Below are 23,719 nucleotides of genomic sequence, written 5' to 3'. Positions count from 1 at the left end.
GGATAAATTAGTATCTCTGAAGACTGAGCCTCTCTTTATTCTGAAAACAAGCAACGAGGAGCAGCAGCTCTGGCTTCCTCATCCTGCCTCTGTGTGCCAGCACCAGCTCTTCATGGAACTAGCCCAAACCACAGCTACTCTGTTTTAGTGTGAGCTGTATGGATTCCAAACACTTGGCTGAGTCTGGGAACAGAGGTCAGTTGTACTGCTTAGGCCAGCCAGGCTGATCGTTGCATTGATTTTGTACTGTTCAGACTGAGCACTGTAACTTGTATTTCAAAGAAGCCTCTTTAAACCATTTTGGTTTTGTTCCAGCATCACTGTCATGAGCCTGTGCAGGTCTTCTGTGGAGAAGATGCTGTGTAAAGCCTAAAGCCCCTTAGCTCTCAGCCTGCGCTTTGAGTCATGCAGTCAAGGCAGCTCTCAGGGGAAGCCGGTACATGTAGGCTTTATATACGTATTTAACCTCTTCTGCCTATGAGATCCCTGAAGGGAGATGCTGGGCTAGGTGATGCTGTGCTGTTCCAGCTTGGCATCCAGCAGCAAGGATGGGAACAGTGAGTTTGTAAGTACCAAACAGAGGGGATGCTGAGCAGTGTGGTCACTCTCCTGTGATTGTAAATGCAACCAGAGAACAAACAGAAGGTGAGTGAAACCCATGTTCACCCTTTGTCCTCCAGCCTTTTTCCCACACATCTGACTCAGCTTTGCCATCGTGCACTGATGTCTCCCTAAGGTAGGACAGGGCTCCAGCATCCTCCCCTCCCTCTGCCTTTTTGCTGCAGGTCCGAAAGCAAGGATAAGATGTACAAATGGGTTAATTTAGTTTGGATAGAGCTGGGAAGAGCAGCTGAAACAACTGATCAAATTTAAGGCCATAATACCTATAATTACTGCAAAGGGACATCCTGAATTTCCAAGCGTGGCTGTGTGTCCTGTTCAGGAAATAGCACATTTCCTTCTTATGCTAACATACCAGCTAGGAGTTTTGTTGTGGCTTTACCATGTCGAAGTCCATTCCCCACCTACAGCAAGGGTTTTACAGCTCAGGGTGACTCTCTGCTATTTTACAGCAGCCATAACTTGGGTGCAGGAAATTTCCTAGCATTAATGTGCTCCAACATGGCCTGAATCTTAACTCCAAATCCTCCTTTCATTTGCACCATTCTCACACAACTACAGCCCCACGGCTTGGCATTGGCCAACGTAAAATGTGTTAATATAAAGCCTGCAACTGCTGTGCTAACCATCACTGTTGGTCCCAATGGGGCTGAGCTGCCTCTAGCAATTCTCTCAGCCTTTCCAATCTGTCCATCTTTCCCAGCTGACCACAGACCACATCCTGCACAGGTACCCCAAACCTGGAGCTTTATTTATAAAATGACTCATACAGGGAAGCACAGTCCTGAGCCACTTCAGCTTCACAGGGCAGGATTACAGGGCAGGGCACACCGAGACCTCTGAAGATGACTGGAGCTAATTTGGCAAGGGCCGGTTTGTCGATGCGAAGCCTCTTGATGTGCTGCTTTAGGGAACAAGCTCGTGTTCTTACATTGCTGAGTATATGCCAATAAATGCCACCATGCTATGTACAGACTTTAATAGGAATTTTTCCCCTAAATTAGATGGAGGAGATGAAAATGGCTTGGCAAAACGATGTGACCTCGGGAAGTACTCCCAGAGAGCTCTGGAGCAACTCAAGCACGGACACACAGTGAATTATTCAAAGGGCTGCCTCCATTTCTTTGCTCCTCTCCTTCCAGGTAACTAAAATCCATAGAATGGGATACACTTTCTTCCTTCTGGGGTTGTATTTAGATCATTCCTGCCAGCCATGGTGGGAGAAAGAGACCAACAGTTCCCAGCAAACACACGATGATGAACATCCAAAGGAAGATCCTGTCAATGACCATTGCAACGTACTTCCAGTCTTCCTTCACCTGGGAATACAGAGATTAATAGTTAATTATTAGCATTGATTTGAGATTAAAGCTTTTCAGGATTTTATTCCTAAATAGGATATTTTCATTTCAAGTCCAGAAATAGGGGGGAAGGTCTCACATTTAGTGCTCCTATACGATGGCACAGATTTATTCCATCAATCACTGATGTGAGAGACAGATTCCCAGGCTGTGTGGGTGTGCATGTGCAATTGCAAACCCTGCTCACAGCTCCCCAGGGATGTCATACACCCGTGGATAATCAAGCCCATCTCCACACTCACTATCCCATTTTCCATGAGCAGCAGCTGTAACTGGGTGTGTAAATGAGGCTGAGATTCAAGCTGGGGAGGGTGGGGAGAGGGGGAAAGAAATCACTGCATTTCCCCATGCTCCTAAATAGATTTGCTTACAGATTAACAGAGCCAAACCCTTTCTGCCAAGGGATTTACAGCTTTGGGTGTGTAAGCAGTGAAAAAGAACCAGCAAATAAAGGAAGAGGTCATCCTCATCCTGCTTTTTAGCCACTTTTGTCTTGCTGTGGGAGGATTTTCCAGCAATTCCCCTCTGGGGAGGTCTAGCGCTTATTGATACCATCAGGCAAGAATTGTAAATGGCTATCTCATCAAGCAAGAAACCACATACATATGAAAACCTCTTTCATTACATTGCTGTTATTAATTTCTTTCCCGGGTAGAGGATGGATCAGAGTGAAGGGATTTTTGATATGGCTGTACCCATTATAGTTTCCTACAGTGGATCCCTTGGTGATTAATAGAGCTGAGGGCTGAATTCTGGCACACTGCCTGGGTCTTTTGGGAAGATATCTCAGCAGGAGCTAGCTCCAACCCCTTTGGTGGCTGTGATTGCAGCAAGAGAGGAGTGTGGTGTAAGGAGAAGACAGCAAAGCCAAGGCTGGGGCTGCTTTATTGCACCTACTGGCCTGTGACCGTGAGCAAAACCCAGAGCTGCAGCACGAGTGAAAGCAGGGCACAATAACAATGGTACAGGCTTCTTCATCCATAGATGACAGGTTTGTTTCAGAGATAATAATAAGGGAGTAGACTAGAACAGTAGGTATAATACATGATTTGTGGGGAACCTGGTTTGGTTTTTGGGTGTTTTTGTTTGAAGGATGTAGTGCTGGAGCTAGATGATTTTAAGGTCCTTTCCAGCCCTACCCATTCTATTATTCCTAAGTGCTGATTGTGCTTAAAATCCATTTTGGTAAAGGAAACAATCCAATTATCAGTGAAATAGGCATTTGCAGCTGATGATGTTTTCACAGGTATAGTGACAGCTTCAGGTCCTAAATGTTATGACCTGTCAAGCACCAAACAAACAAGCTCTGAGCACAACACAGGGGCTCTGGAAACTCACCTGAGCCTTCTCTTTCTCAGTCATGGATGCACCACTAAATGTTGCCTTATATCTTGTATAGAGAAACCAGAACGTGTCAGAAGGAGAGAATACACAACCCTGGCTTCCAGGACCAATGTTGTGGCATTTTATGAAGCAAAGAAAATTGTTCCTTGCAGGTAAGGGAAGTGCATTTACCTCAGTTTGGTGTGCTGAACCCTTCATAAACTGACCATGAATCTTCCAATGTATTTGCAAAGTGCCTGTCATCACTCTGTGCCTCAATGCAGGCAACAGACAGCTGAAGCAAAGCCAGCAGAATGAGCTCTTTAACTACACTTCTTATTACTTGCCATGTGGACTGCTTGGTTGAGCCCTTAAATCATCTGGGATAGCTCCAGCTCCTTGACTCAGCAAGCAGCTTTGTAAATGGGGAAATGAGGCACACATTGGAGAACTTAGCATGTTTTCCCCTAATTTGTTCTCTGAACAAAGCACCTTAAATTTCAGGAATACCTTAATGTCTCCAAAAGTGTAAGAATCAGTTAAATATATGCAATGGATCATTCTATTCCCTTGAAAACCAGCACCAAGTTAAGCAGGTCTTTGCTATTCAATAGGCAGCGGTAAACAAACAGAGCATCATCTAGAAGCTTGTTATCTTCTTGGTGAAAACCATGTTGTTTAATGATTGTACAGCCCTTAGCACGTCCATCTATGATAGAGTGAGTAAAAGAAATAATCACCCTTGAAATCAAAAGGAATTCTCTCATCTCAAGGAGAAGGTTTCAGTGCATAATTCCCCTTTGCTGTTTGTGTTTTCTGATGTATTCATCGCTTGCTGAAAGCTGGAGGGAGTCTCTGATGTTTAAAATCCCCCATGAGAAGGGCAGCTAAGCAAGCTCTGGGTGGTTGTGTTTGTGGAATTAGTATCTCATGATGCAACCAGTGTGTAAAGAACATCATAAATTTACCATCTGATGTCCAACTGGGAAACTGGACTGAGTAAATAGTGCTCCATTGTGGCAAAATGAGCTTTTCTGAGTATTCGTGCTAGTAAAAATAAGTGCTAAATCATGCAAAGCAACAAAACTAAATGAGTTTCTCTTTGAGAAAAGGAAGTGGCAATAAGAGAAGAGGAATAGCCTGAAAAGTTCAAGAGAAATTTGCTTTCACAAGTAATGGTGTATGCAGAAATACCCAGCCCGTCTTGGGAATGACATTTAGGAGTGCATCAGATGTTTGCAAAATCAATATCCAGACCGAGAGCACAGGAGGGTGAAATTGGAAATTATGGAGAGACAATGAAAAAGAACCAAAGAGGAGGAGGAGAGGAGCATTATCAGGATTTCTGTGGTGTGTTTTGCTTGCTGACAGCATTTCCCTGTGGTCCAGCACCTCACGTGGAGCACGATCCACAGGGGCCTCTCTGCCAGCATCCATGCAGCCATCGACATCTGCCACCCCAACTCCTGAGCTGGATTTTGATTAGTTTATAAGAAGCTCACTCAAAACTATATTTGGGAAAGGATCAGGGGCAGGAACCAGCTGATTCCCCCACCCCAAACTCCCCAAAAGTGAAGGAATCTGCTGCTATTCCCTGGTCCAGCTCCTTGCAGGGCTGAGCAGTGGGAACAGAGCATCCTGCCCCTTCATTTGAGTGGAGAGTTGAGGTGACATCTGACCCCCAGGACCCAGAGTCTGTAACACAGATTAGAGCAGTCCCAAGGGGTTTTATTGTGCTTTGTTAAAAATAAACCAGTGAGATTATCCCATATTTCCTCCCCCTCAGCTATATTATCTCCCATGTTATTTTTAAGCTACCCTCAAAGACTTCTTATTAGTCCAGAGATGCACACAGGCACGAGGACAAGGCAGTTTTCAGAACGTGCTATTGGTGTTTGGTTATTCTGGCTCGTGTGAGACATGCAACTTGCTTTGCTTCTCAGTCTGTAATTAATTCCTAATGGCATTTCTATCATTTGCTGGGACAATCTGGTCTTGCATTTTCCCCTGTGTACCATTGTGCTGGCATTTGTTTGCACATCTCTTTTTGTAACAAACAACTGCCTCTTGCATTGCCCAGTTTCCCTTTGCTGGAGCACTTCATTAAATGAGCTATTTACTTTTAATTTAGAAGCACTGCCCCCGTGGCAATGGAACTTCAAAAGAAGCTCTCTTGTCATTCAGGGAAGGTGCATGGCTCTGAAAACATTGCCCAGGAGACAGCGAGCTGTGTCTCAGGGCTGCAGCTGCATCAGAGGTGCCTGCTGATAGCTTTGTTGAAGGCTTCCATGAAGAAATGCCACAATTTGATTTTGAGATGAAAGCACATTTCCGAGTGCTGGTTTATATTTTCCCCAATAAATTCTCATTTTATTAGGTCCGTTCTGCTGCTTGCAGTATATTTAAATTCCAGATCATTGTGTTTCCTGCTTCTTTGTCATTTCCACCTGCTGAAAAAATGCCCTTTCCCACTTGGATCTGGGACAAGAAAACAGCATTGCCTCAGAGTGGGATCCCAAGTCTGAAAACCCAGCTTGTGCCCACTGTGCCTACTACAACTGCTGTGAGAGAGCAGAAAACTGTGGGCAGGTTTGCAGGCTCTCCCTGAGGAGCCTGGTGCATCAGGGTGACCCTTTCTGCTCATTGCTGGATGCTTTCCTTGTGCCTTTGCCAGCCCAGCCTTTGCTTACAGGCTGGGCTGGCAGGAGTAAGAGGCCAGTCAGAGCTCTCAAAACAGCTCCTTTTCGTCTGCTTTTGATGTTCAGTGCTGTAAATAGCTTTCTCTTCAGGATAATGGCTTCGTTTCAAGAGGGAAGAGTAATGGAAGGTATAAGAAGAAAATTTGTGGCTTCTGAGGTCTGCTTTCATTTTAAAGAAAATTGCAATCACGGATTATGAGGAAAGACCCCAAGATATTCAATGACTCTTGATGATATCAATAAGCTTTGCTTAAAGAGAATCAGTTGAAATGGGAAGTATTATTGGTGTAATACTCTTCCCTTTGCACCATGGGGAAATAAGTGAGTAAAAATCAACTGACTTCCATGGGTTTACTTGTGATTATTGCTAGGAGGAAAGAGTAGAGTTTAATTCCTGCAGTCCTAACGTGCTTGTGAAGTGTTTTAGCACAGAATGCTGGCCTAGCAGCTAATGAAGATATGGATTCCCAGCCCATCCTGCCATAGATTTGTGCTATGACCTTGAACAGGTCACCTCATCCTGTATTTTGGCTGTCCCTCCTCAACATGAGGAAGAACCAGTTACTTCCTCAAAGGGATGTTGTGAAGTGAAATACATTAAAGGACAGAGGCCTCTCCAACTATATACCAAAGAGTATATAAATGGAGAGTAGCACTCAATCTTTTGTTGTTGCTGCTAAGTGCTCAGTGCTGTGAAAAATGCAAATAGAAAGACACTCTTCATGCCCAGGAAGCCTTGCATAAAAGCTCTGTGACTTGCACTGACTCTGAATCTTGAGGAAATCAAACTAAGCACAGCTGAAAAAGTACCTTTTTGCTGATAGATCCCTCTAGGAAAAGCTGCATTAGGCTTTTCTTTAGTACGAACACAAACTTCAAGTTATTTTGAAGCTTCCTTCTTTACGGCCATCATTAGCTAGCACACCATATCCATAGTATTGCAGGGGAGGTGTGAAAGGATGTGGTATTTGTATGTGCATCACCATGTCCATGAAAAGAAACCCTTTCAGCCTCTATTTTCCTTCTCTGTTTGTAGCCATATTTACCCCCCCTCCCCGGAGTAAGTGTGAAATTTGTCTGTCCACCCACCTTCCCACACAGAGCCAACTGCTCCAGCAGAAGTCCACTAATGAGGAATGGCATCACACAGAACTAAACATACCCTACAGCGTCCCCGTGCTACTACGTGCTTCCCACATCCTATTTTGGGCATTTGCTCGGTAACCAGAGTCTATGCTTAATGAAAAACAGAGTGTGAACTCCCCATCTGCCAGAGCCTTCCCTGTAAAGAGTAAATCTGCTGCATTCCCACCCCAGATGACTGCTTTTTAGGTCTCGTTCGCAATCATAGCTGCTTCCTTCCTACCAAACGACCACTTTACTCCTATTTTCTGCTGGAAAACCCTGTTGTTCTAGAGGCTTGAGCATGGGCTGCAACCCTCCTTCCCCATGTGCTTGCCAAGACCCTAAGGACAAACCCTCCAGCTGTGTTTAAGGTGCCCAGTGTGTTCAAAAGCCACGATATCAGGTATGGCTGAGCCTGCATCCAGAAGTATACTCTTTGTAGACCCCCAGGTTTGGTGGGGCTTCCTTGGCAGGCAATTTTTGACTTACCCAAGGAAAGCAGGCTAAGTCAACATAGAATCATAAAATGGTTTGGGTTGGAAAGGACTTTAAGATCATCCAGTTCCAGCCCAGTGCCATGGGCTTCCACTAGACCAGATTGCTCCAAGCCCCATCCAACCTGGCCTTCAACACTGCCAGGGATGGAGCAACCTGTTCCAGTGCCTCACCACCCTCACAGGAAAGAACTTCTTCCTTATATCTAACCATATTTAATCATACTCACTGAGAAATCCGCATCTTCTGCTCGCAGGTGGTCTGCAATGTAGTGAACCCCTTCCACCGCCAGCTTCAGGGCTGGGGACATCAACATGAGGTGCTGATCCTTGGCGCTGTGAGGCTTGCTTCCTTGAGCTGATGTGCCAGCAGCCTCGCTCTTTTTGCATTTACACTTGCACTGAGGGGGCTTGTGATGGGGCTTCTCTTCATTCAGGTGGCACCGTTGGGATGCCGGAGAAGCAGTGGATTGGCCATTGGTCTGGGAAGAGTCCTCTTGCAGGTAGCAATACTGGATGCTCCGGGACCTACAGCGGATGCTCCCTTCCTCTGCTTTACTGGGGCTGTACATCTGCTGAACACTCAGTGATCTGCCTTTCAAGATGGACGTGGTCTGGGTGTCACTCAGGTGGTGGCAGGAGGGTTGTGGGGAGGAGCAGGTCACCTGTACAGGCTCTGGGTGCAGCACAGAGTACTGCCCAGAAGGGGACTTGCACATAGGCTGTGGCTTGGCTGTCTCCTCGAGGTGGGCACAGAAGGAAGAGGTTGGTGATGGCTCATTACTCTGAGGGCTGGGGGAAGATGAGGTAGCGAAGTTGGGTTCCACGTCGATCTCCGACCAAAGCCTTGGTGTGTTGGTTATTTTGTGCATGGATTCAATGAGCTTCTTGCAATTGTCTTTCACTGTGGAGGGACGCTTCATGAAGAGGAGGCGTGGGACTATGTCAAGGAAGATCCTCCGCACCCAGTCGGGCATCGTGTGGGTGCGTGGGGAGCGATGGTGCACGTTGAGCACAAAGACAGTGATGATGATAGACAAGGTAACAAATATCATGGTGAAGAGAAGATACTCTCCAATCAGAGGGATGACCAAGGAGGTAGATGGGATGATCTCTGTGATGAGCAGCAGGAACACAGTGAGGGACAGCAGCACAGAGATGCACAAAGTTATCTTCTCTCCACACTCAGAGGGCAGGTAGAAGACCAGGACAGTCAGGCAGGAGATCAGCAGGCAGGGGATGATCAGATTGATTGTGTAGAACAGTGGCAGCCTCCGGATAATGAAGGAGTAAGTTATGTCAGGGTAGATCTCTGTGCAGCATTCATATTTCTTGCTGTTGTAATTGCCCACAGCATTGATAATGACCCATTCCCCACTCTCCCAGTAGTCCAGCTGGTCCACATGACTGTGCATGCTCACCAAGTCTATCTTGGCTTTGTCATAGGTCCAGGAGCCAAACTTCATCGTGCAGTTTTGCTGGTCAAAGGGAAAGAAGGTAACATCGATGCTGCAGGAGCTCTTATAGATAGCAGGAGGCATCCACTTAATTCTCCCATCGTAGAAGAGGTGGGCCTTGGTCAGGTGGGTAACTGCAAAGTCACCATCAGCACTGGGGAGAGATAGAAGATAAAAAAAGACTAAAGCTTCTCTTGGACAAGTCAACTCAGTTAAAGAAATGGGATATTTCTTTACACACACTTAGGGCACCTGAGGGATGCAGCAGTCACGTCATGTACCAACACTGGATCCATCTACTCCCTCCAGTGGGTTTTGAACTCTGCTGGCTTATGCCATTTCATGCAAATGTCAGCTCTCATGGAGGAAGTCAGGCCCTTGAGGTGAATGTACACAAGTTTGCCTCAAAGGTGTCCCATAAATGCCCTGGAAAGGGTTGAGTTTGCTTTGGAGAGATGGGAGGAACCACTATCAGGTGGTGTGGCTGCAGGCTCTACAGGATTAATTGTGACAGCTGCTCTAAATGAAACAGTGTTGGGTAATCATCCAGTGTCTTACATGGAAAACAGCAGGAGCATCCTATTAATGGGAATAATGAAAGCTAATCTCCTGATTTCCCAGGCAGGAAGAGAGCTGTTTTTTACGGTGCCTTCTTACAGCAACTCTCAGGTGGGGTCTGTCTGCTGGGTATAAGATAAATGGATAGCAACCCAGGATTTTATATCAGAAAGCCATTTTCCAGGCAGTGGGAAAGCTAATGTGTAAACAGCTTTGTTTGTCTGTTTGTACCTGCTTTTCTCAGCTGATCAGTGCACCTATTTCCCACACCACAGCGCCATACACCATGACACTGGCTGCTGACAGCTCATCGTGGGGATCGGGATATAAGTGAAGGAGATCAAGAAAGGCAAGAGGGGAGGCAAGTACACTGGGGACGTGGGGAAAGAAAGCCCACCAAGGAATGCTATGCCTGAGCTGTAATAGTGTTGGATAAAGGAAGGAGACTGAGAAACTCTGGGAATGGGATCCCCCAGCCCTGGAGACAGCTTTGTCCTCCACCTGCCTCAGCATCACCAGCCACAGCTCTGCTCCTTCCTCACACCCATCTCTGCTACTGCACATTCAACATTGAGCCTGCCACTTGCCCTCCCTTGATTTATACTTGCAGAAAGAGGATGTTGAACCCTTGGACAGTCACAGCCTGTATCAAACACCCAGGTTCAAGGAGACTTAAAGTGTGAGTGAGGCATGGATAAAGCAGCAATTTTTGTCATGAGCAAATACCTGAAAGGTTGAAATCCCAACCCAAAAAAAAAAGCAGGTGAAATGTGTTTGTAGAGCAATGCCCTCAAGTTTAGCTATGGGAATAGAGGAAAGAGCATCCAAAAAGCAGGGAGGGAATTGGGACCATCTTACACACTCATACAAACAGAGCTTGGGGATACAGAGGAAGCAGCCTGTTGTGTGATGCCAAGTCGCAAACAGCAATGCTGCTAAACAAAGGGGAAGCTGAGCAGGGGAGGGAGAGCTTCTGCTCAAAACTTGAGATGAATTATTCAGGCTGATATAGATAGAAAGCTCTCTGCTGTGCCCAGCCCTCCCAACTGGAGCACATCCAGCCTGCAGCCACTCTCCCAGCAGTCAGCAAACTCCCTTGGTCCTGCTTTGCTGCTTCAGTGCTCAGATGTGCCCTGACAGCAGCCACACAGTGACAGGGTGCACAAGGGTCACACCTTCCTCTTCCTTGCCACCAGCGTGGAGATGATCTGGTGGGGTCCCTCAAGCAGTAGAAGGCAAAGGAACCTCCCTGGTGCCCCTCTATTAATTCAGATGCAAAAGGGAGGGGGAAAAGCCTTTCTGATATTTCCTCTTGCCCAGCAAAGCATCCTCATTAGTCCATGACCACACTGGCTTCCAGTGAGATTGGTGTAGTACTGCTCATCAAATAAGCTCAGAACTATGACATAGTTGAAAACCAGGTTTCTACTAAACTCTCCTTTATTTCTATAATGGAATTCTTTGTTCTTTGTGGCAGATTTTGGAAAAACAAAAGAACACAAAAGGACTTGGGGCTTTTTGGCCTCTGAACTGGACTTTTTCTAAAGCTTTCAAATGTCTTTTTTTGTTTTAGACAAGAAAGCTAAAAATATGAACAAGCCCAGCCTGCTCTCTCAAAGGGATGAAGGCAAAACTACCACTATATTTTACTCTGATGCAAATAAAACCAGGCAATGCCTGTACCATCATCGACCCAACCCCTCTCTTACCTGTTTCTTAAATCTAATTTACACTCTGGGACCACTTGCTTTGGATAAAAACCAGCTTTCCTTTTCTCCTGGGTTTTGCCTGCACTGTAAAGCCAGTCTGAAACATGAAACATGCACAGCAAGTGACAGTCCCGTGTTTGCTGTTCTCAGTGGATTTCTTTCTACATCTCAATAGGAATCTGCAATCCAGTTCTACCTTTGATGCCATTTCTGAGCCATGATTAAATTGTTCAGTAATAGAGCAATATGCTTAGAATTAGACTCATTCCAGAAAAGCGATAATGAGCATCCATTAGTGTTTCCGCTCTTAGGTGGTGCAGGGTAAACAGCAGAGGTGTGTGGTTTTCCTATTGAAACTGTTGGAAAATGGCGTGAAACTCTGGTTAAAATTCATCCAGGAACAGTAATAGTTCATGGATGGTGCTTCATTCCTTGCAATGCCTTGTCTGGCAGCTTTTCAGGCTCTGCATGACCAGCCACACACCTCTCTCCTGCACGCATAGATGGAGCCAGTGGGATGCTCTGTGTGTGTAGGAGCAGAGTTCCAATTATTTCCATAAATGATTTGCTGATTTAATGAGGAAGACGATAGTTTTTAATTGCTTGCCCAACAAACCCAGCCTCATCCTGGGTCCTCCAGCTCACACCTTACTACAAATAGCACTTGTACTGCCTTCCAAGCTGCCTTTTGCCTGCAGTGCCATGGAAGGAGTGAAACCAGCAGCAGAATAGGTCCTTGTCTCTGAGAGTCGGACAATGACTCTGAGGAGCCATAAAACACCCTGGGATCCCCCATACCAGCCTAAACAGGGCTGTGAAGCAATCGCTGACTTGACTTTACTGAGCATGTTTAAACTTCTCATTGATGTCCAATGTAAATATATTTAAGCAATTAGTAAACAGGCTAAATTAGCCATGCTGCTGTACATAGCCTGTATCCAAGCCAGCTACATCATGCAAAGGTAGTGTTTATAGTTATTTTGACCCTTCTTTCACACATATATTTTTGCCTCCCCCCCAAACCTTACCACCCACTCTGGACCTTCAAGCATATGTGTGCTGGATTGGAAGCTGGCATTTGGATGATGAACCTAGGGAGATGCTTTAATCACAGGTAAAGCTTTCATTCTGCCCCTCTTGACATGATGAAAGGAGCAAACAAATTCACCTGCCTGTTGACAGTCTTCCAAAGCCTTTCCCCAATGGATGAAGGAGAAACAACCCACTGCAATAGAAGTCTGCAGGTAGGAGATTGGAGAAACCTAGTTTTCTTTGCTCTGGGAAAAAAACCCATGTGCTGACAGCCCTGACTGCATAACGAGACTATTCCTTTAGACAGGAATGTGGGAGATCTGATGTAAAGGGCTGGCAAATATCTGCAGTGATTCCTTTATAGCGGTAACACATTTTCACCTCATTGAGTCTACATCACTGTGTTGTGACAGTTGTCATGAGAAACCATTTGGAAGGAACAAGTGCAAGGTATAAACATACCAAGAAGAAGGTGAGAATGAGGATAGTCAGGCTCTCCTGATTACCCTGACCTCATAGCTCTGAAATGTGTCAGTAATGGAACTTCTTCATGTCAAACACAACAGTGCACACCAATACAGAGAAGACAGTCGCTTATTTTTTCTCACTGCTGTTGTTCTGCAGCCTTTGATTTCTCATTTTGAGAATAAAAGCTGCTTTTCTAAAACCTCCTGAGTTTATACGGTTCCAGAATGGCATTGTTTTACTGGCAGCCATCAACCTGCAACCCATCTGCTGATGGGAGACTTTCTTTTCTCTTTTTTCCAGTGTCTATTTTCCCTGTAGTTGGGAGATAGAACATCTCACAAAATTGAATGTTTTCAGCATGCATGTAAATGAGACATACATTTATTTTCATTTCTGATGATACTATTTCAACCCAAAGAGAGCTTTACAAGCCCGAAAATTAGCTCTATGCATATATGGATATCACTAGAATGTCCTCATTTAAAGTATTTTTCATCAAAGACCAGGAACCAAGAAAAACTGCAGTTTCAAGACCCCTCTTAAAAATGCACCCTGCACCCTTAGAGTACACATTAAAGAGATGCTCCTATAATGGTCAGATCAAAGTACTCTCCAAAGGCAAACTAGAGAATGATTAACCATTGTTTTGTGCTACCGAAATAATAACTATAAATGCACAGATATGGAGACTGTCTGCTCCAAGGACCCTGCTCAAAACAGGGTCAGCTACAAGAGGATGAGGACCTTGTCCACTTGGGTTTTAAATATCATCAAGGTCTTGGCAAATTGGGTACAAAACATCTTGGGTAGACAGATGGAGGTGTCTGTGCACTGATGTGTACCTCTATAGGTCACATCCTGGCTTCTGTTTGCTTCAAATGTTAAGAACTCAGTGCAACTGATATTTTGGTTGTTCCGCACTAAAACAAGCGTCTGTCTCAGAAATGTGCTAGACAGAAGAAACAAGCACAAGGCTTCTCATTCAATTCTTCCCTTTGCCAAGCATCTTCATGAGCACCTGGGAGGCAAAACTCTAGCTTTGTCCTTAGCATAACAGCAGGAGAAATCCTTGGATGCTAACACAGCGATAGCCCATGAGAGAGATCCCTCTCACAGATTTCTTCCTATCAAGACCTGTATTACTGCATAGAGCTTGGCAGCAAACTTCAAAGTGATCTAGAGCTGAAATTAGTCTCCAGAAACAGTCATTTAAACTTGCAGAGGAATCAGGAAAGCTTAAGTGTGAAGTAATGATTATGGGACTATTCTAAACACAATCTGGTGCCAAATGACAAGATCTGAGCAAGCACACACATACACACAAAGAAAAATGTCAAGAATGAGTCCAATATTTGAAAGGTTAGACTGGGGCATCTTTCAGTATTTCTCCTGCAAAGGGCTTTGGGATGAGTCAGGAAAACATCATTACTCCATAAATCTCACTGGTTACAAACATCATAGTATACAGCTCAAAAGAGCAAGTCGCTATAGTGTAGTTCAAAAGAGCTTTCTCATCAAGCAATGATCTTCTAACCCAGACCAGTAACCCTTTGTGTCCATATTAGCACAGGGTGAGCTCCTCAAGATATTTCTTACTCCTAACTGCAGACATTTGCATTTGAATTCCACTCATGTATGACCTTGTCTTTTATTCTTGGTTGGAGTTGGTTTTGTGACCATGGGGTCTAAGGCAGGGAACAGCTAACACCAGAGGATACTGAGAAAAACATAGATGTTGAAGTCTGAATGTCCCCAGTAGGTTTTCTTCTCAGGTTTTACAATTGTCAAGCTTGAGAAGACAAATACTATGATGCTATCATGAATATCCAGTTGAAGCTTGCATTTCACATTCCCTGCCCATCCATCAGGCTCAAGGACATGGTCCTGCATTCCTTTGGGCAGCCTTTAGCTACTGGAACACCTGGCTGCAAAGCTGAGGTTTCGGGTTTCTCTGGAGTTTCTGTTATACCTGGTCCAAATGGCTCAACACAGTGGTGGAGAATCAGAAATATAGCCCCAAAGGCTTATTTCCTTATTAGATTATATATATGTGCATATTATTTGTTATTTTAAATATACAAAGGAAAACAAAAATGTGCTCAAAGTCCATTCATGAATAGGAAAATAAGTGAATGCAGAGGATTAGATAATTCATGTATAAATGATTTGGTGGTATCTGAAGAGCCTCTACAGCCTCAGATAAGGAACAGCCAGCCTTCTTGGCAAAGAAAAGGCTCTGTTGCTTCACTATGAACTCATATTCCTCTGTTATATGTGTTTTGTCACATCAAGGAGAAACTACTTACAGAGTCTTGGAACTTATCTCATCAAGCCTGAAAATTCAACAGCATATTAATTTCCCTGTAGGATATTAATTTGGGTTTAGATTCCTTATGAATGCTGACAACTACATATACTCTCTAGGCCAAACCAGCTGAGTTTACTGATTTAATTTGGGCCTCTAGAGTGGATAAATGGAAGGTTTTGATAATAATAAGCTTAGATACAAGAATAGCCTCACAGCAAGGGGTTAGGTTTCCTTAAAGATGTAAATCTCAGGTCAATTTAAATTTCACTATTTCTATATATATCCCAGGATGAAAACAGAAGAGGCATCTGTATAATCTCCTGCCCAGAGAGTCTCTTTTCCAGAGGATACCATCCCAAACAGAGACACCATACTTGAGCCAGAGCATGTGACAAGCAATAAATAGCTCACGTTAAAAAGCCTAAATGGTGCAAAAAGCCAGTGTGGCAGCTCTGTCTCTTCCACCAAGTTCTCTGCACACATTCTCTTGGTCTTAGGGACCCAGAGTTATGAGTATCTACTTTAAGTTCCCTCTAAATAATATATATAAAAATAATAGTGTGTATATATATAAAATATGAGACAAAATCCTTGTTAGCATCACCCATGACTAGTTGCTGTCTTTGCAAAGCCTTTCTTTCTGAAACATTTCTAGCTGAGATGTCCACAAGGAGAGACACTGTCTGGTTATCCAGTTGATGAGCTGCCATGCAGAAGAGCTTTCAGATGTGTTTGGTAAGAAGTTAGGTAGAAGAGGGAAGTATATAACAGGGCAGAAAGCAGTTTACATAAGGCTATATGAAAGAGCATGGGCAAGTATAGCTGTAAAGAGGTATAGAATTAATGGAAAACCATTAGTGACTGGCTAACGGTTGGCGCCTACATCAATGTTTAATTGATGGATAAAGCAACCAATTAAAAATGCACGATAGACACATGACAACCAGCAGAGGAATGCATGATTATTAATGGTAAGTATGGGTAAAGGGAGAGGAGTATTTGGATTTAGGTAGGTGGGGACTGTATCTCCCTGCACAGTAGTGGGTCACTAGTACAGTTAGACCCACTATCTGTCATACCCTCCTGCAAGTCAGACTGAGTCAAGCAGTAACATGGGCAAGGCTGGAAGGATCCTACCCAAGAAGAGGATAAGGATGACATTCTGGAATAGCTGCTGTGGCCAGCAGATGGGCAGATGTTCCCTGGAGTCCCCGCAGTAACCACTGACAGCAGCAGTGAACTAGGACAGCAGAGGGACAGAGCATGCAGGAAGCAGAAGCCAATGAATGCCCATTGACCTTTTGGGGCTGCTTTTAGCATAAAGTCCCAAAATGTCCTGAGCACAAAGGATACTGAGGCCTTCTATAGTGCATGCGCCATGCTTATCAACTGTGGTGAGCACAATGAGCCAAGGGAGCAGATGCAGTGGAAGCTGTGAACACCTTTCTTGGCTGCAATGTGAGGCAGTTGTAATACAACATTTATGCTCAGAGTGAGTCCCTGCAGTTCAGCAAGGTCCAAGTGCCTATGAATTAGTCATTTCCACTGGTCTAAACTCTGAAAGGTGTTGTGTGAGGATGCAGTGATTTCCAAGAGGTTTGCAATCACTCCACACCTCTGAGGATCAGAGACAAGCTAAGGGGAAAGAGAACATTTCCCATGGTCTCCAAAGCTCCCAGTCCCCTGGACAGATTCCTCCTTCAGCCATATATATATCTTTTCAAACCAAAAGCAGATTCCTACCAAACTAGAACCAGGCAACCATGTATTAAAAATGAGCCTGGCTTCTGTTGTGAGAGTTTTCACTGAGTGTTAACTACATACAAAGATGGTTTTGTCTGATGCTGGCAGCAAGGGTTTTCTCTGGCCTGTGCTGGGGAGGGAGACTGGGATGTGCTACATCCTATGAGACTGGAGACCTCTGGTATGATAAGCAGGGGAGAAAACAGTCTTGGCATGTGGACAGTCTTTCTAAGAGTATCAACAGGCTCCAAAGGAAAGCAAGAAAACAACCCCCTGTTCCTTAGGAATGGTCCATACAAGAGACAGATTTCAATCATTTGGAATCAGGAGCAAATATCTGCTTAAGACTAATTCTGGAGTGGTATTGGGCTGACCTGAAACTTGTACCTGTAAATACACAAGCCTGACATGGTCCAGCATATTCTCAGTGCTTAAACCTATGTTCATTAACTGGCTTTTCCAGTTGATGCTGAGGAATTAGGGAAGAGCTCCTTGGTGAAATGAAATTGAAGAGGACTGAAAGCTCAAATCCCTCTTAATTGTGTATCTGACATGTGAAGAGAGAACAATACCTGGCATCCCTCAACAAAACTCACTGTCCAGAGAACGCATCATTAGGAGAGCAAAGCCCTTGTGGTAAATGTTAGTCATGTCATTTAAGGCACATCTGGGACACGTGTAATAAGAATTCAACCACAGAGAGCAAAATAAGGAGGAATAATTGCAAGAAGCACCATTAACACCATGAACAGAGAAACTTGCCAGGGTGCGTTTGCCACTCACTTGTTGTAGAGGACAATATCTGGCCTCCAGATCAGCTCGGAAGGGATTCGGATGGAGGTGACGTTTTCATACTCCTGGGGGTCCCAGCGTAGCTTGTAGTCATGCCACTCCTGCAAAGATGAGGCAGTTACAAAGCTGGCAAATTGAGATTGCAGAACTGAAAAGGAACAGGGGAAAGCACAGATTTGGGTGCACCCACCTGCTTCACCCACACGTTCGTGGTCATCATTTGGTTTTTCTCATCCTGCAATGCAAGATCAGGTATTGGTCATAGAAGCAGATGGAGCAGCCCAAGGAACTCATTACATTGCTCTTGCTTGTACTTCATTTCTGCAATTATAAATCACCTCTGCAATAGATGTAAGTTCCGCCTTGGAAATAAAAAGCAGATGTTTCTGTCATTCAGCATGGGACAGGGCACAGCTGCCTGATGCCACTGAACAGCTGAGCCTGCACCAAAGCAATCCTGTGAGCAGACAGACATGAATTCACTGGGATTTTCCTTGATGCTGATGGATTCAGCGTGGGACAATGGGGCCAGGCAGAGGAAAATGCTCCACAGCTTGGCTTTGATCTGGGCACTGAAGGAATGGGAGTGATGGATGTATATATCCTTACTCACACATATGCATGGAGTACAATGCTCTTCTACAAGTAGAGTAGGATTTCTGCTGTGAAACGTTATTCCTGTTATTTTAGAAACATGAAGCTCATTTCTCCTACCAAATACATCAACTTCGAGCACTACGGATTGGGTTTTCTGAATAATCCCAAGCTGACACATAACCCTCGGACAGACTGCTCTATACCCATGCATACCAATTGGTAGCGTTTTTCCCAATTCAAATACTAGTATGGAAAGGTAGAATATATATACACTTCTAAATAATGTATGGCAAATATAATGCTGACAGCACTGTAGTAGAATTAATTGCTGCTTTCTGTTTGCCTTGCCTGCTTGTTACAACCCCTCTGTAAATCACTAAGATGAATGACGTGGGGCAGAGCCTAGCGCTGGTCTGATTTAAGCATCACACCAGAGCTCAGAGCCTGTTTGCATGTTTGTTTCTTTTCAATCTCTCTTTGGTTGGCATCCAAACCAGCTCAATTGACAAGGCTCATTTGGAAGCAAAGTGCTCATCATTAACCTTGCTCTTATGGCAGTTCAGGATTAATTCTGAACATTAAAAGGCAGAAGATGTGCCTCCCCCTCACTGCTGTCGTGGCACCAAGTGTAAAGCCTGACCAGAGATACCCTCATCCAGGGTTAGGGACCAGAAGCACATGGAAGGAATACAAAAAACTGTCAAATGAGCAACAGAGAAAAGGGAAATACCCAGCTACATCTTTAGGTGTTGATGGGAGTTGAGGAATGTCATTGGATGAGTCTGCCATGCTCTGGAATGAACCAAACCCTGAACATCTGCTTCTCTTCCCACTCTGCAGTTCAAAGCACTGGGAATCCCAGTCTGCCCTTTACTGTAATGTTCCCCCCTTGTGGGGTGCAGACCAGAAACTCCTGCCCATTGTTACACATGAGGGCTGTGCCATCCTCCTGACCCAAGCAAAGCACGACTCCAGCCCCCCTGGGTTTATCCCATAGGGGGTTTGCAATGTGCTAATGCCTGTCTGCCTGCTCCTGCTGCACGGCTGACTGCTCCTGCATGGAGCCAGCCCAGAGGACAGCGGGTGACAGGGGTGCTGCACTCTCTGGCCTCTTTCCTCAAGGAGAACACAGCACAGAGAGATGCAGGCATAGGATTCCAGATGTGTTTTTCAGTGGCTGCTCCTAGACAAACGCTTGATCCTGTACCACTTTTATCTGCGCTCAGAAGGGTGAGGTAAGGACACACAGGGATGTCAGACTCCACATTGACTTTTGTTCCCCAGTTTTTGCCAGCAGGAGCTGAGGTTTGAATACAGCTCTGATTTCTCTTCCAGACGTCTTTCATTCACAGCCAAATGCTGGGTCTAACAATTGCAATGGGTTTTGCAGCAAACCAGTGCCACTGTCAGGAAGAAGAAAGACAGCAAACGGGTGTCATCAGTCCCCAGCCACTCAGACTGGGGTGGGAGGGGATGAGAGCTCTGTACCCACCAGCCCTGGCCCAAGCACTACCTGCTAGATGCACTTCTAACCATTGACATGACTCTTAGATTAATTCATCTTAAGTAAGCTGGGGAAAGCACTGTGAAGCAGGTATATCGATCCTGCATCTTCACAGGCCAGCAGCAGTGTAATGGAAAGTCTCTCTCCTGCCTCCACAGTCACTAATGTCTCATCTTTAGCCTCATCAATTATTCAGATGAGAATCATACAACTTCACCATTAGCAACTGCAAACAGCCCTGGATCTCTCAGTCTGATGAAAGAGAGGGGAAGGGAATGGAGACCATTTCTGTGCTTCAAAGCTGGAACCTGAAGGCTTGTGCACAAGGAGGTGCAACTCTCCAGCAACCCATGGCTTCGATTTCCCATCTCCTGCCCTACCTCAGCTCTGTGTCCTCTGCATCTCAAACCCCTTATCTCCAAATATAGAAGGCTGTGGAGTTGTTTCTTATGGTTGTTCCATACCAGGAATGTCTCCGAGTTGCATTACACTTTCCATCATCACCCCTTTTACTCTGCCACACGAACACACTGTCCTGGGGAGTATTGCATGCAAGCAGGGACAGGAGAGAGAAGCATCTGGGAGCAAGACCTGCACCAGCTAGAAAGCCTGTGCATGTGTTTAACATCTGCAGCCCTGCAGGGATCTCCTTTGGATTCAACACTTGACCTCGACACACTGTGATGGACTAATCCTGTAAATACCGTTTCAGTCCGCAGTGTAAACCGCTTTGGTTCGCACATAGCACATGCAGCTTGCACACATGTAACATTCAGAAGCTATTTCCTTGTTGTTATCTGCCAGATTAGTTAAAATAACCCCAAAACATTCATTTGCAGGAAGCTCTTCAGGTAAGCTACCACCCAGGGATGTGTAAACCACTATTTGTATTAGCTTGTGCAAAATGGTGTTAACAATTACAGTTCAAATTCCAAATCAGCCATTTGGGATGTTTCCTGAGCCAGGACTCTCTGGCATTTATACCAGTTGCTTCTCTGCTCTGCTGTGATCAGTCCCACAGGTTTTGATGAGGAATTGGGGATTTCGCTTACAGTAAATAAGGAATAAAGGATCCACACTGATGACTATACTCGCAGTAGTCATCCCTCATTCCAGCAGAGCTGTCTGCACGATAACATTTCCCAACCTGACCAAACTCTTCCCAACCCAACCCTGGAGCAGCCAGAAAAACCCACATGCAACAGGAGCCTCTCTCAAAGCCCCAACCCCCTTAATTTTGGCTGTTTCTGGTACAATCGGGTTGCACTTACAACATCGATGAGCTGGGCGATGGACAAGCCAAAGCGGACAAGGACCACGTCTGAGATGTTGGCGACAGGGCGAGACCACTTGTTATAACCAGAGAAGAGCTTCTTCAGGAGACGCTCCTCTGCGTGTGCCCGGGTCTCCACGTGTCCAAAGGCTATGGGGAAGGCATGAGGCATGGTGGTGTGAAACACACACGGTTCCAACTGGCATAGCTGGGGCTTTCTATGGGGGGGAAACCTGTGCTAACGCCAGTGATGGGTAATTGGGGACGCACGGGAGGTGGTAACCCATCATCCTGATGACTTGCTTCCCCCATACCACAGGCACTGCCATGTATTTGAAGGAAAAATTCTTCCCTGTGAGGGTGCTGAGGCGCTGGCACAGGGTGCCCAGAGAAGCTGTGGCTGCCCCATCCCTGGCAGTGCTCAAGGCCAGGTTGGACACAGGGGCTTGGAGCAAGCTGCTCCAGTGGAAGGGGTCCCTGCCTGTGGCAGGGAATGGAGCTGGAGGAGCTTTAAGGTCCCTTCCAACCCAAACCAGGCTGGGATTCTATGATTTCTCACCTTATTCACCCACCATGGCCAATTCCCAATGTAGGGTTTCTCCTGCAAAGCAGGATTTTTTAAAGGAAGTGAGGGCATCAGTAATACCATTTGAAAAACACTACATGGGCCACCCTCCCCTGAATCTGGTCTAATTTTTATAGCCACTTTGTGGCAAGTTTCTAGCTCTTAAGTCTGCAGGTGGGAAAGAGGGATGCTGGAAGGGTGAGCCAAAAAGCAGCCTCCTGCTGGGAGATAGGGATTTGGGATCAAATTTACACAATTCAGCTCTTCAAACTAACCTCCATAGCTGCTTATTCCCAAAAGTGATGGGTGAAGGAAGAGGATGGGAGAGAGCACAAATTGGGTAACAAGACCACAGTTTTCCTCTGTAATAACTTTAAAAGTTGGAGGCTGCAAGGAGCAGCCCCGACCCTGCACATACAACTACGGGAACCATCAGAGGTGCCTGTTGGCTATTAAAGATTAAAGCTGCCCTTATAGCAGGGGGTGGAAATGCATCCTCTGTCATGGACAGTGGGGACAAGGAGCCGTGGGCTCTCTCTGCATCCCTCATGGAATATGGCTCCTATTTAGTCTTAAACTGCCCTGGATTATACAAAAGGAAGCATTAGCTGAGCGATGGCTGTGCTCTCCCCAGCTGGAGCTGTAGCCCGGAGACACATTAACACACTTTACCCAGGGAAGAAAAACCTAGGCAAGGAGCAGGATGCTGAGCCCCTGCCTGTATCCTCCCTCCCGTCCCCTTCCCGATCGTGGCTTTAACCCTTTCCCCATCAGACCAGGCAAGGAGCAGAAAATAAAAGCAAAGCATCACTCAGGAGAGGCTGGAATTTTGGGGACCTGCAGTGATGGGGCAGGATGGGGGAAAATCCCGTGTTAACAGGGACCAGTCTTTGCAGCATGTCTTTGAGAGGGATGAAAGAGCTAAAGAGCAGAGCAGGGGTAGAAAAGCTTTCTCAAACTTACCGGGGAAGACACTGGCACAGAGGAAGAGGAGGAGGTTTCCTTTAGACATGAGAAATCCCATTGTGGAGCAGAGCTCAGGCTCTAGTAGTCAGCGTCTCCTGTCAGGGCAACTTTTCCTCTCGGAGTCTCTGGATCCTCCAGCTTCATCCCCTAAACTCCTTCCTCTCCCTCCCTCTCACCTGCTTCTGGGAAGGGATAACAGCTGATAGTTTCTTTTTTCTGACTGATTTCCAGCTTTTCCTCCTGAAGGATGCTTTTCCCTGGGACAACGCTGCACATACACTTGCGAGAGATGCGAAAGGGCTGCAGGAAGCTCCTGTGAAGAGATCTGAAATGCAGAGCCCCCCTGGGCTATGCTGCTTGCTTCTCTCCCCTTTCCTACAGGCTGCTTTGGCTGCTGGCTTTATTTGTTGCTGCTGATGCTGTGCTCACCCTTCCCCCAGCCCTTTGGACAGCCTTCGCTCAGCTTTTGCTGCTGCTGGACCACTGATGCGAGCCCTTGGTGGAGCAGAGAGGGAGTATGTTTGTATATTTAATGTAGTTAGACCTGCCCACCTCCTGCTTAGGAGGAGGAGGAGGAGGAGGAGGGAATCTGTGTGCTCCAGCAGACAGGCTGCAGGGGGGAAAACTTTGGGCATAAGAATGAAAAAGGGGGAGATGCAGATGCCAGCGGCAGCCAGAGGTGGTGGATATGGGGCCAGCTGGGACCTTTACAGCACCTGAAGCCCAAACAGTGTTTAATTAAGGAAAGCTGTCTGTTTGATCTTGTCCAATTGCTCTTCAGAATCACTCTTCTACACTAACAGGGTCATTAGAGATTATATTCTGGCCTGAGCACGTATCTTTGCTGCTGACAGTTATTGGGCTGATGAACCTGCCTGTGAGAACAGGGCTTTGCTGCGCTAGGTGCTGTACAAATATTAGGCTCTGTCCATAGGCAATATGCAAATCAAAGGTGAGACTTGAGACAAGAGGCTGCTTGAATGTATTCTCTATAATTGAATGTACCAAAACCATACCGCAAATAACTCTGTTGAAATCGTGAAGACCTTTTATGGAGGAAAAGGTAATTCCATGTGTTAGGAATTGGCACTCCAGCCCTTCATGTCGCATCCCTGATTCCTCGC

At 45.7% G+C, this 23,719-nt stretch overlaps 1 protein-coding gene across 1 annotated transcript; it reads right to left on the bottom strand.

Moving 5' to 3' along the window:
- Positions 1-1,355: 1,355 nt before the first annotated feature.
- On the bottom strand, positions 1,356-23,133 carry CHRNA4 (cholinergic receptor nicotinic alpha 4 subunit). The gene is made up of 6 exons (XM_061361518.1): positions 22,593-23,133; positions 21,063-21,214; positions 17,881-17,925; positions 17,682-17,791; positions 7,854-9,234; positions 1,356-1,940 (listed from the first exon to the last, which is right to left on the bottom strand). Exons 1-6 carry the CDS (start codon positions 22,651-22,653, stop codon positions 1,815-1,817), a joined length of 1,875 nt encoding a protein of 624 aa, XP_061217502.1. The 5' UTR covers positions 22,654-23,133; the 3' UTR covers positions 1,356-1,814.
- Between the last annotated feature and the right edge of the window lie 586 nt (positions 23,134-23,719).

This window comes from Neopsephotus bourkii, unplaced genomic scaffold (genome assembly GCF_033783945.1).
Source record: "Neopsephotus bourkii isolate Nb327-2 ecotype Australia unplaced genomic scaffold, CSIRO-AGI_Nbou_v1 NB_1060, whole genome shotgun sequence".
Classification (NCBI taxonomy): Eukaryota; Metazoa; Chordata; class Aves; order Psittaciformes; family Psittacidae; genus Neopsephotus; species Neopsephotus bourkii.
This window is presented reverse-complemented; position numbering and strand designations above follow the sequence as displayed.